Source organism: Schistocerca gregaria, chromosome 4, assembly GCF_023897955.1.
Source record: "Schistocerca gregaria isolate iqSchGreg1 chromosome 4, iqSchGreg1.2, whole genome shotgun sequence".
NCBI lineage: Eukaryota > Metazoa > Arthropoda > Insecta > Orthoptera > Acrididae > Schistocerca > Schistocerca gregaria.
Window position 1 is genome coordinate 717,306,574 of NC_064923.1, and position 13,202 is coordinate 717,319,775.

General features: G+C 40.8%; 1 protein-coding gene across 1 annotated transcript in view; it reads right to left on the reverse strand.

Moving 5' to 3' along the window:
* LOC126365978 (putative leucine-rich repeat-containing protein DDB_G0290503) overlaps positions 1–13,202 on the reverse strand; it is a 298,195-nt gene that overhangs the window by 88,153 nt on the left and 196,840 nt on the right. The window contains exon 8 of the mRNA XM_050008785.1: positions 10,718–10,927. Within this exon, the coding sequence (XP_049864742.1) occupies positions 10,718–10,927 (210 nt within the window). The remainder of the gene's footprint in view (positions 1–10,717; positions 10,928–13,202) is intronic.

The window sequence follows — 13,202 nt, forward strand, 5'->3', positions numbered from 1 at the left end:
TCTAATTTTGTGCCTTGTTTTATGTATGTAATTGATTTTCTAATTTATTTTGACTATTCCTAGTTAGTATCTTTCATTACAGGATGAAATCAATTATTGTTTTGTAACTTAAATTCTATTGTTGACATTTAAACAAGTATAAATTCTGTAATAATTGTAAACATTTGGAAGACAAAATACTAGTAATCTTAAAGTATCTATTTGGTTCTATTCGAAAACATGTTAGCAAAACCAGCCCTGAATTAATTCCAAAGTAATTAACAGTTTTGTCAAAGGTATTGTTTGTGTACCTATATTTATTAATTTCAGGATTTAAACAAATAATTCGGCTTAAACATCATAGTAGAAGAAACTGTTAAAAAGATGCAATTTTTTGATGTATTCGGTTAATTAAGTTAAGTTTTAATTCTAATTTCTGTAAATTTAACTTTAAACAATGTGTAATTTCAGCACCTATTATTGTGATTACATGTAAGGGCCTGATTTTTGCTCACAAGAAAGTCAGTCCATGACCAAGTTCCTGACGAGTAACCTGTGCTGGTTAGAACAAAACATTGCTGTAAATTAACTGTGGAATAAGTATTAAACAATTAGGCCACGTGTAAAAACAGTGACAGTGTCTGCTCCATATGTACCTGATTATTTTTCAAGAACTGTGAACTTTGTTGTTAGGTTTTACTGCTCGTAGATGTTCAACAGTAAACTATTGTAGCAGTATGTGGAGTTTCACCTGCAAACTATTAATGAGACTTATCGAAAGTTAATCAATAGTGCACTGGACATATAACTGTGTATTATTGGGGGGGGGGGGGGGGGGGAGAGAAAAGTGAAATTAAAGACTGTGAAACACAACTGTGCATCTGTCGTCTACATTATTTACCATAGTCAGTGTCCAAATTACAAACCCCAATTTCCAACCAGTGTAGCAATGTAGTATGTCGACACCAAGGACATCAAACAAATGAAGAAAATAAAAATCAGGTGGAACTGCCACAAGTGTACCAAGTGTACCCCAATTTCCAACCAGTGTAGCAATGTAGTATGTCGACACCAAGGACATCAAACAAATGAAGAAAATAAAAATCAGGTGGAACTGCCACAAGTGTACCAGCAGCTCACATTAAAGAAGCTCAGCGAACAAGGAATTGAGGCCAGCTTTGAGGGCAGTGTGGAAGCTAAGTAGCAACCGAGGTATTGCATTGGCCAAGGACCTGGCATGGCACATGAGGACAGCTTTCAGGATGTGGCGCAAACACTCGATTAACCCATTACATAAAGGGTGATGTGCCATGATGTGGAACTTGTTGGTATGCCATAAAGTGCACAGCTTAGAAAAAAAATAGATACTCAATGTATCTCCCTCATCACTTGTGATGTAGAAGGGACAGCTGAAATGAGAGACCCAATATTTTGCAAAGACTTGCACAACTGCATCAGACAAAATGCCCAAGGAACAGATTCCACCCATTTGCTGGCACGGTCAATCCTGGAGAGGATGTACTTAAATCCATCAGGTGGGGTGAGGCGGCGGGTGTGGTGGGGTGGGGGTGGGGTGGGGGTGGGGTGGGGGGGCAGAGAACTGACAAGGTTGAGATCATGTGGCAAAACCTGCACTAGAAGAGGTTGGATATGACAGTTAACTTTTCTGCGGGGTAAACATGCGTGATCCCAAGCAAGACAATCTTTTTGAATTCTGGGCCAGACAAAATGCTCAGTTACCAGGTGAGTGGCAGCCTTGATGCTGGGATGTGCAAGCTCATGTAAGATCGTATAAACTTGAAGTCAAAGAGATGCAGGGACCATCGGATGGGGTGTACTTGTAGACATGTCACACAAAACTAATAACGTAGAACCAGAGAGATAATGTGGTTCAATGGTCAAAGCGGAAGAGGTATCATGCAAAAGTCTTGGATGTCAAGGTCTTGTTTTTGCAGGCAAGCCAGTTGATTTAGGTAGATTGGGGAGAAAACAGAGTGCACACACAACAGATAGTCATCCACAGCATTCAGTATTAAGAAAACAGTCTTAATCATGATTTTTTATGTCTGTCAGGAGCCACCAGCAGTCGACCATATGCTTGTCCTGAAGATGGCCCCTGCGATTGGCTGAAACGGGTCGGTACTAAATAAATAAAAAAATTGTGATTAAGACTGTTTCTTAATACTGAGTTAATTTATAGCAGTCACTGTTTCTCCACAACCATGTTGTCCAAACATCTAAGCCACAGCATTGTTGGTGCCTCTAATGTAGTGGACGTTGTTAATATACTGGCACATAAGATCCATGTGCTGGAAATGGTAGGAGGGGGGGGAGTGAGAGAGGGGGGGGGGGGAGGAATTATGTTGGCCACAGGGCTATGGAGGGCATCTAAGAGCAGCTGGTGGTCAGTAAAAACTGTAACCTCTTGCTCCTCTATGTCCTCACAGAAGTAACACACAACTTCATAGATTGCTAACAGTTCTCTGTCGAAGGTTGACCATGTGGGTTGAGAGGAAGAAAGTTTTTTGGAAAATAAATGGAGCAGTTGTGAGGTGTCACCAACATGTTGGAGAACAGCACCAATTGAAGTTCCACTCGTGTCCATAATGCTGGAGATGTAAACATCCGTGACTGAGTGCACGAGAGTGATGGCATTAGTAACAGCTGTCTTGATGTCATTGAATACATGCATCTTGCTCTCAGACAACTGTACTTTGCTTGTGCTGGAGGTGTTTTTACCTGCCAGCATGTCTGTCAGAGGAGCCTGAGAAATGCAGCATGAGGGATATGGTGCTACAAAAAGTTCACCATGCTGACAAATCATCTGAGAATACAATAAGTTTCATGTAGAGGCAGTTCATTAATGAAAGCCATAAGGACTAATATTGCATGGACTCCACCTGGAGTAATGGTCTGGCTGAGGAAGGTAATGCTATGGCATTAGTTGAGGAAGGTAACACTACAGCGTCGAAGTTGTGACTTGTCGTGGTTGATCCCTACACCACTGTCTAAGAGAACTCTGAACACCTAGTGTAAGTGTCTCTCATACTCCTCAGCAGAGATGAAGGAGATGAGGATATCATCTAAATACATGTAGCAAAACTGTAATGAAAATAATATGGAGTCGATAAGCTGTTGCCATGTATGGGCCATATTTTTCAGGCCATATGGCATAAAGCAATATTCAAACAGACTGAATGATGTGAAAATGGCAATCTTTGGAATTTATCTTTGTGCTTCAGAATCTGATGGTGAACCATTTGGTAGTCAATAACATTGAATAACTGCAAGTCTTGGCTCTGTTGCATGAAGTCTTGAGTGTACCATAATGGATAGTTGTCCATAACAGTACATATGTTGAGTTTACGATAGTCTCTACATAACTGAAAGATACTGTCTTTCATAGGAACCAGGTGGATTGGGGCCTATCAGATAACCATACAGTACCAGCAGCTAAAAGTTCTTGAACAGCTGACTTTGCATGACATAGTTTCTTAGCAATAAGGCATCTAGCTTTGTAGTGGGTAGTGGTGTTCCATGGTAGTTAACCTGTAACAGGTGCCATTACACAACATGTCAATGTGTTGTTCAGAGGTGCTGGGTGGGGTTGGGGTGCATGGTTTCCCACAAGGGGGAGGAGAAATGTCATACAAAACATTAAGGGAATGAGAGCCACTGACACTGCACATTTGCAGCATGAGTAGCAACAAGGAGGTGGAAGGTGAGTTAGCAGGACCCTCAATACAAGGTGGCTGTGAAGTGATGAGGTCACCAACCATGTGGAGAGCACGGGCCAAGTTGGCTGACACATTAGTGATCAGCTGACAAGGATGTTATTTTTGGTACATAACGCATTGCCATTGAATCAAGATCTTGGCGAGGGAGCTGACAAGAGAAACTCAGAGGAAGTACAGATGAGAAAGTCACAATAGCTACAGGTGAGATAGGGGTGGAGGTAAAGAAGCAGGGAATACTCTTACCCAAAGTGTGGTGAAGCAAGAAAGCTGCATGAAGGTCCAGCGAGAGACCAAAATGTGTAAGTAAATTGATCACAAAGACCAGGCTGTCCATGGTAGTGACATGGAAGGTCCAAGAGAATTGAAGCTCAGACGTAAGTTTGAGCCAAAGATTGGTGGCACCATGAACAGTGATATCAGATCTGTTGACTGCTCATAGAACCATTGATGATGACAGAGGGCTCAGAGGGGTGATGGAGGGAGGGGTGACATTTGAATCAACAGCCATGTCAAAAAGGAACAGCAGATTAGTAGCTCAATTGAGCACATAAACTCTGCCGGATGATGACTGATCTTGGAGGCAGCATCCTGTTGCAGTGAAGCAGGACAAAGCACTTAGACTGGCCCATGCAGCATATTTGTGTGCCATGCACTGGCATTTCCAGATGTCATGCGGAACCAGTATAGTGGGTAGACAGACTGTGAAGTGTGGTGGGAGTTGCTTGCACGATCTGCAAACATTATGCTGGCTACTACCGATGCACAGCTCGCCAGAGGAGAGAGCAGGGTGGGGGGGGTCGAGAGCCAGTAGGGCTATTGGCTGGCTCCCAAGTGGCAGTATGATGCTGTCTTGTATCATGCACAATATGCTGCACCTCCTGCCATATGTGGAAGGGGGAGGGTGGGAGGGGGAGTTGATGTACTGTTACCAACTATGGCCAACGCAGGGTGGATTGCTGAGGGAACAAGATGGCAATGATATTTTATGGGTACATTTTGTCAGTGAGGAGAAGTCAGGCATCCAAAGGCTCAGTGACATGTGATAATAGTTGTAATTGCAGTTCTGGGGGAAACTTCACTGCGCACAGTGTTCATAGGGCCACATCCAGAAGCACTTTAGGGTTGATGAGGGTGTGCAATTTGTGCTAGAGATGTGATTGTGATTTGTCACCCAGATGTTCTTCATGTATGATATGACAAAGTGTATCCTCTGGTGAGTGAGACAGGTACTTGATAAAAATGTGATGAGTGCTGGCCTATTTAGGTGAGGCAGGTGGCAAGAATATTAGGTTGCTAATCAGGTCAGTGTGTTCATGCAAATAGTTGAGCATATGAATTTAGCATCATCACTGTGGATTCCATAGATGTCCAAAATACTGTTGACCATGTCAGATGAAGTCTTTGGGCTGTCCTTGGGTAGCTGCAATAACTTCAGAAATCATCAAACATGCTCGTGTTGCACCATGTGACCATCTAGGAGAGGCACAGAAACAGTGTGTTGTGGTTAAGTGCAGTTAGCAGAGTGCAATGGCAGTGTCCCAGGCACAGTGTCACATGAAGTCTTTGTAATGGCATGGGAGAGGGGTAGTCCGCATGTCACACACAGCACGAAAGGTGCAGAAGGGGCAACCAGCATGCATGCAACAGTCATAACCATTTGAAAGCACAACTGTGAGAGGTCTGAGCCCTCAACAGAGCAATGTGTTTCTTGCATGAAATGAAAATCACATGCTTGATGGAATTTCAGTAGTAAGTAACATTAATGAGAATGTAAATCCATAGTTGCCCGAGAGAGTGACATCTGAAGTCGACAGCATGGCATGGCATTCCTGCTATGTTGCTGTTGTCTGAAAAGAATTAATTTGATATACAAGTGTGTTGGGTAACAAGACAAGATGATTTTATGGCTGCACAAAATCAAGGGAAAAACGGAGTTACCACTGTGGGTATTCACGCACCACACTCAATGGAGAGTAGAATGAATCCACACTTATGATTGAAACAGACTTTTATTACTCAGAACAGAATAACAGGAAGCACATACAAATAAGAAATATGGCCACTGACTAAGTTAGAGTCAAAGAAGCTAGCCGAGAGAATGGGCAGCTATTGTTGGTGTGGCTGTCGATAATCACCAAATGTATATTACAAACACCAAATATTGTAGCAATGATATTCTATGTACAACACATGAATTCTCCAAAAATGATTGTTCCATATCTTGCAACAGACTCCAGGAAGTCACAATAAAGTTTTTTCTGGTGCCCATGTCACTTGCATAGGGTAGTTGCCATTTTGAATTCAAAACTGTCTAATTTGTTTGCCAAGTGGTTTGTGTGTGCATACTCCCAAGGAGTATGATAGAATATTGTTGTTGTCATTGTGGTCTTAAATCAAAAGACAGGTCTGTTGCTCTCCATGCTACTCTATCCTGTGCATGACTCTCCATCTCCGAATAACTACTGCAATCTACATCCTTCTAAATCTGCAGAGTGCATTCATCTCTTGGTCTCCCTCTATGATTTTTACACTCCATGCTTCCCTCCAGTACTAAATGGGTGATCCCTTGATGCCTCAGATCATGTCTTACCAACCTAACCCTTCTTCTAGTCAAGTTGTGCCACAAACTCCTCTTCTCCCAATTCTATTCAGTACCTACTCATCAGTTATGTGATCTACCCATCTACTCTTCAGCACTCTGCTGTAGCACCACATTCCAAAAGCTTATATTCTCTCCTTGTCTAAACTTTTATCATCCATGTTTCATATCCATGAATGGCTACACTCCATACAAATACTTACAAAAAAGACTTCCTGACACATAAATCTATCTTCAATATTAACAAATTTCTCTTCTTCAGAAACACTTTCCTTGCCATCGCCAGTCAACACAATTTATATCCTCTCCACCTCAACTATCCTCAGTTATTTTGCTGCTCAAATAGCAAAACTCATCTACTACTTTAAGTGTCTCATCTCCTAATGTAATTCCTTCAGCATCAACTGATTTAATTGGACTACATTTGATTATCCTCATTTTGCTTTTGTTGGTGTTCACCTTATATCTACATTTCAAGACACTCTCTATTCCATTCAACTGTTTTTCCAAGTCCTTTGCTGTCTCTGACAAAAGTAAATCATCGGCAAACCTCAAGGTTTTTATTTCTTCTCCCCAAATTTTAATTCCTACTCCAAATTGTTGTCTGATTCCCTTTACTGCTTGGTCAATGAACAGATTGAATAACACTGGGGGTAGGATACAACCCTATCTCATTCCCCTCTCAACTATTGCTTCCCTTTTGTGCCCCTTGACTCTTGTAACTGCCATCTGGATTTGGTGCAAATTGTAAATAGCTGTTTGCCCCCTGTATTTTACCCCTTCCACCTTCAGAATTTGAAAGATAGCATTCCGGTCAACATGTCAAAAGCTTTCTCTAATTCCACAAATGTTATAAACATAGGTTTGCTTTTCCTTAACCTAGCTTTAAGGGAAGGCACAGGGTCAGTATTGCCTTGTGTGTTCCTACATATCTATGGAATCCAAACTGATCTTCCCCGAGGTTAGCTTCTATCAGTTTTTCCATTGATCTGTAAAGAATTCATTTTAGTATTTTGCAACCATGATTTATTAAACTGATAGTTTGGTAATTTTCGCAACTGTCAGCACCTGCTTACTTTGGAATAGGAATTATTATATTCTTCTTCAAATCTGAGGGTGTTTAGATGGAAGAGTTTGTTCATGGCTGGCTCTCGCAAAGCTGTGAGTAGTTCTAGCAGAATGTTATACACTCCTGGGGCTTTGTTTCTCCTTCGGTCGCTCAGTGGGTTGTCAAATTCTTCACACAGTATCGCATCCCACATCTCATTATAATCTATGTCCTTTTCCATTTCAATAACATTGACCTCAAGTACACTGCTCTTGTATAGACATTCTGTATACTCCATCCACCTTTCAGCTTTCCCTTCTTTGCTTAGGACTGGGTTACCATCTGAGCTCTTGTTGTTCATACAGGTGGTTCTCTTTTCTCCAAAGGTCACTTTAATTTTCCTGTAGGTAGTATCTATGTTACTCCTAGTGATCCGTGCTTCTACTTCCTTACATTTGTCCTCTAGCCATTCCCACTTAGCCATTTTGCACTTCCTGTCAATTTCATTTTTGAGATGTTTGTATTCCTTTTCACCTGCTTCATCTACTGAATTTTTATATTTATTCCTTTCATCAGTTAAATTCAATATCTCTTCTGTTACCCAATGATTTCTACTAGCACTCATCTTTTTACCTACTTGATCCTCTGCTGCCTTCACTATTTCATATCTCAAAGCTACCCATTCTTCTTCTTCTGCATACCTTTCCTCAGTTCTTGTCAGTTGTTCCCTAATGCTCCCACTGAAACTCTCTACAACCTCCAGTTTTTTCAGTTTGTCCAGGTGCCATCTCCTTAAATTCCTAGCTTTCTACAGTTTCTTCAGTTTTAATCTGTGGTACCGATGAGTTCAACACCAGCATTGATATGCATTCGTCTTTGGACTCTTGAGCATCGTCTTAGGACTCTGAGCATTGTCTTTGGGCTGTTCCGCCACGTGCAGTTCCTTGTGAGCCTCGCTTGTGTTTAGGTGAATAAATGAACTACTGCTAAATGGGTGTTGTTTGGTGTAACCAACCTGAACAAACTGCTCAAGTCTATAGTTCATAACCAACAAATTGTGGTCAGAGTCCTGGAAATGTCTTACAGTTTAAAATATGGTTCCTAAATCTCTGTCTTACCATTTTATAATCTATCTGATCCTGTGTCTTCGGCCTCTTCCATGTATACTATCTTCTTACATGTTTCTTAAACCAAGTGTTAGCAATGATTAAGTTATGTTCTGTGCAAAATTCTACCAGGCAGCTTCCTCTTTCATTCCTTACTCCCCCAGCCAATATTCGTCTACTACTTTTCCTTTTCTTCCTTTTTGTACTATCAAATTCCAGTCCCCCATGACTATTGAATTTTCATCTCCCTTAACTATCTGAATAATTTCTTTTACCTCATCACACATTTCTTCAATATCTTCATCATCTACAGAGCAAGTTGGCATATAGACTTGTACTACTGTGGCAGGTGTGGGCTTTGTGTATATCTTGGCTACAATAATGTGTTCCCTATGCTTATTCGTGTTCCTATTTTTTTGTTTATTATTAAACCTACTCCTGCATTACCCCCTTTGATGTTGTATTTATAACCCTTTATTCACCTGACCAGAAGTCTTGTTCCTCCTGCGACCGAACTTCACTAGCTCCTATTATATCTAACCTTAACCTATCCATGTTTCTTTTTAAATTTTCTAACCTATCTATTTGATTAAGGGATCTGACATTCCACACTCCAATCTGTACAATGCCAGTTTTGTATCTCCTGATAACGATTCCTCCTGAGTAGCCCTGCCTAATGGGGGATGACTATTTTACCTCTGGGGTATTTTACTCAAGAGGACACCATCATCATTTGACCATATAGTAAAGCTGCATGCCCTCAGGAAAAATTATAGCTGTAGTTTCCCCTTGCTTTCAGCCATTCACAGTACCAGCTCAACAATGCTGTTTTGGTTGATTTTACAAGGCCAGTTCAGTCAATCATCCAGAGTGTTGCCCCTGAAACTACTGATACAGTACAGCTATCTGCATAACTGAGGCATGCAAGTCTCCCCACCATTGGCAAGGTTCATGGTTCATGGTTCATGGGGCGTTATAACAGAATGTGCTGGCCTAACCTTCTGGTTTTTATGGGTAATATGGAAGTTTCAAAGCTATAACTGCACGAGTTATTGATAGAATATAACCCAGTAACTTATGTGTGTTAGTGTTGTGAATTTATTTAAGCAGAATGAATAATTATTTAAACAATGAGAGTTTCTTACTGGTATAGTTGAATACAGTGAACTGATGCAGGACTGCTGTGCATAAGATGACAGAGGCATGTGAACCATAATGTAATTCCAAAAATAAAAGAAGTTTTCTATTTCAAGAAAGAAGAGAAAAGAGGAAGTACTTGAGATTAAGATCAACACTGTAAAAAATTTAAATGGTGTTGAGATAAGAAGTAATTACACCAAAAAGGTGTGCAAACATATTCAGTGGCAGTGAAGATGTTTCTTTACGTTTCAATACTGTACCCAACTATATAACTAGAACATCTATAAGTATAAGAACAAATTGCTTGCCTGTGAATAAAACCATTTATAGTTGACAACTTTTAAGTAACAATGGAACATACAGGTTAGAATATCAACAATATTATGAAAAGGATAGATTTCTACTCACCATAAAGATGACACATTGATTTGCAGACAGGGGAGTGGGGCAGAGAATGAGGAGGGATAGCAGAGCATGGGTGTGGAGAGAGGAGTCAGTGTCGCTTGACAGGTCATGGTAGCCAGCCAAGACTGCTGGTATGGCGCAGGGAGGCTTTGAGTAAAGGGGAGAGGGGGATTTGGCTATGGCGAGTAGCCTTGTCTAGCCACCATTTAGTCCCTGCACATCCCACCAGGCAGCACTGACTTCTCTTCCACAACCTGCACCCATCTATCCCCTCCCTCTTCTCCGCCCCACTCCGGACTGCTGCTTCTGTTCGACATGACACCATTGCATTCTAGCCACAGTGGCTGAGAAGAATGGTCATGTACATGTGAGGTGTGCTTGCTTGTGTGAATGTGCGTAATTCTTTTCTTTTCTGAAAAGACCTTTGTCAAAAGCTCAGTGAGTAACAGTCTTTTTGTTGTGCCTGTCTGGAACTAAACATGTCATTTTTACGATGAGTAGCAATTTATCCTTTTCATAACATAGTCAGCTTTTATATAGTTTATTTATGTATTCCACAGTTCTTAGACAAATATTCAATTGGAAACTACTGAATCTAAATTTCAGGTTTCTGTGACTGATAGAGACAATTACTGAAACATAAGATAATTCCTGCATCAGTTCAAATTTTACAATCCACAAAAGTGCTTAAAGATAAACTTGCCTTTCTACATTCTTGTTCTGCTGTCAAGATCTTTTCCTTCAGAAAACTAATTCTCTCTCCAGCTTGTTTCTGTGCCATTACTGCACATTCATACTCATGTCTGTGTTTGTCAGTTACATTTTTCAGTGATGTTATTTCAGTAACTATTTTCTGAATTTTCTCTCTTAATTCAGCACACTTTTCCTTGAGAAAAATTTCCTCAGCAGACATCTGTAACCAGTTTAAACAATAAACAATCAGTAACAAACAAAATAATGATGGTAATACATTATTTTCACAAAAAATACTAAAAAATAGGAAATATATAAACTGCAAGCTGACACTTAGTCATTCATTTCTTCTCAGAATCAAGAACTTTCTATTAAGTATGTTTAAATACAAACCTCTGCCACATTGAGTATCTAAGTCAGTAATAGTTGAGGGCATAATAAATTAGGAACCACTTCATTTTGGGGAAAAGTAATCTGAGAAAATTGCTAATATTTCAGACACAGAAAGGCTTGTTAGTATTTACCTTTAGGCTGTGTAAATCCCAGCACTACTGATAGAAATGTTTAAAGAAGAAAGCTTTAGTAAGAACACCAGATGTGCAAATGGAAGATATGGGTAACTGATATGTGTGACATCATACATGCCTGGTGAGAACACCTGCAGTGAGAGCATTGCCAATGTCATTGGCCAGTCAAATGGATTTCTGTAGTGGGCAAATGTAAGGCTGCTCAGTTGATATTATACGAGAGTTGGAAACTATTTATTCACAACTGATAGAAAAGAGTTACATGTTTGCATCTGTTACTGTCCTTCAAAATAGTCACCAGGGTTGTGTAGAACATGTTGCCAGCAATGTGGAAGGTGTAGTATTCCGTTATCAGAACCTGCTGTGTTGATGGTACAAATGGAGTGGTCCACTGCCTGTCGAATCTCTGGAACAGTTCTGAAGCGAATACCATGAAGTGGTTCCTTCATCTTCGGAACCAAATCAAAATCACAAGGACTTAAAGTTTGGGGAGTATGGTGTATGGTACAGTACTTCCCAGTCCCATTGACTGAACAGAGCAGCCACGGCTTGTGCTATATGTGCCAGCGCATTGTCAAGCAAAATGATGGGTGAGTTGTACAGAAAGTGTTGCCACTTCCTTCACAAAGCTGATTGCAGGTGATGCTCCAAAAATGAACAGTAATACTGTGCATTGATGGGCTGCTGTGGAGGAATGTAATGCATTAGGATAACACCGTCACAGTCGTACACAAGAATCATCATAACTTTAGACCGCTCCATTCGCACCATCAACAGAACAGGCTCTACTAATGGTATACTACACCTTCCACATCACTGGCAATGGGTTCCACACAATGCTGGTGACTACTTTGAAAGACAATAACAAGTGCAAACACGTAACTCTTTTCTACCGGTTGTGAATAAATAGTTGCCACTATTTAAGTTCCAACCCTCATATATTCGCCTCTACCAGTCAACTCTGACCACTATTGTGTGCACAGTGCTAGGAATAATGACTGTAAGGTTTCCATCACTGCTAAGAATAATGGAACTTCATTAATTGTCATACTTGCAAAATGTGTGTGTGTTATATACTGGAATTCATAACGAACTATCTCATATTAAATCTATTTTGGTTTATTTTAAGTTCCAGCAGGAAATATTATTATCTAGTTTTGTGGCCTAATAGACAAATATAATTTGTTGTTACTCAACTTTATTTGTCTTGAATAAATACTGTTGATCCTAAAGTGAGGTTTACAACATTGGTGCTGATGACGTCACAGTTTTGATTCACCAAGAGCTGCTATAGATGTTAAATATCTTGAGCTGTGGCAGCAGCAGTTAAACCAGCATCAGGTTTCTATGTAAGTGACATCACATGCCCAGATTGTCAATGGGTCTATTTGCTGTCTACAAATCCAAAGTTAAATTTACTTGGCCCCAGGTAAGGATATCTGCACACAAGCCTTAAGATAATCTTACCTCTCCCTGCATGAAGTCCTACAAATTGCATGTACGTTTCCCATGTGGCCCAGAGTCATGGTGATACAGTGCAACACAGTGCTATATCAGAGTTTTGCCAGCAGTCCACCAGAATCAACGGCCACTGCCAAACTGTGGCCAAGTGCAAAGTAGAACACCCTGTTGAACAACGTGCAGCTGAACATAAAATGCTTGCTTTCAATAGCTACTTCACTATTCGAGCTATTTAGATACTTTCCTCCATCACTAGCTTTTCTGAACTGTGCAGGTGGGAGTTATCCTTACAACACATTCTCCACTCCCATACTGTCCCCCCCCCATCCCCCTCCAATGAACCATGGACCTTGCCGTTGGTGGGGAGGCTTGTGTGCGTCAACGATACAGATTGCCTTACCGTAGGTGCAACCACAAAGGAGGGATATCTGTTGAGAGGCCAGGCAAACGTGTGGTTTCTGAAAAGGGGCAGCAGCCTTTTCAGTAGTTGCAGGGGCAACAGTCTGG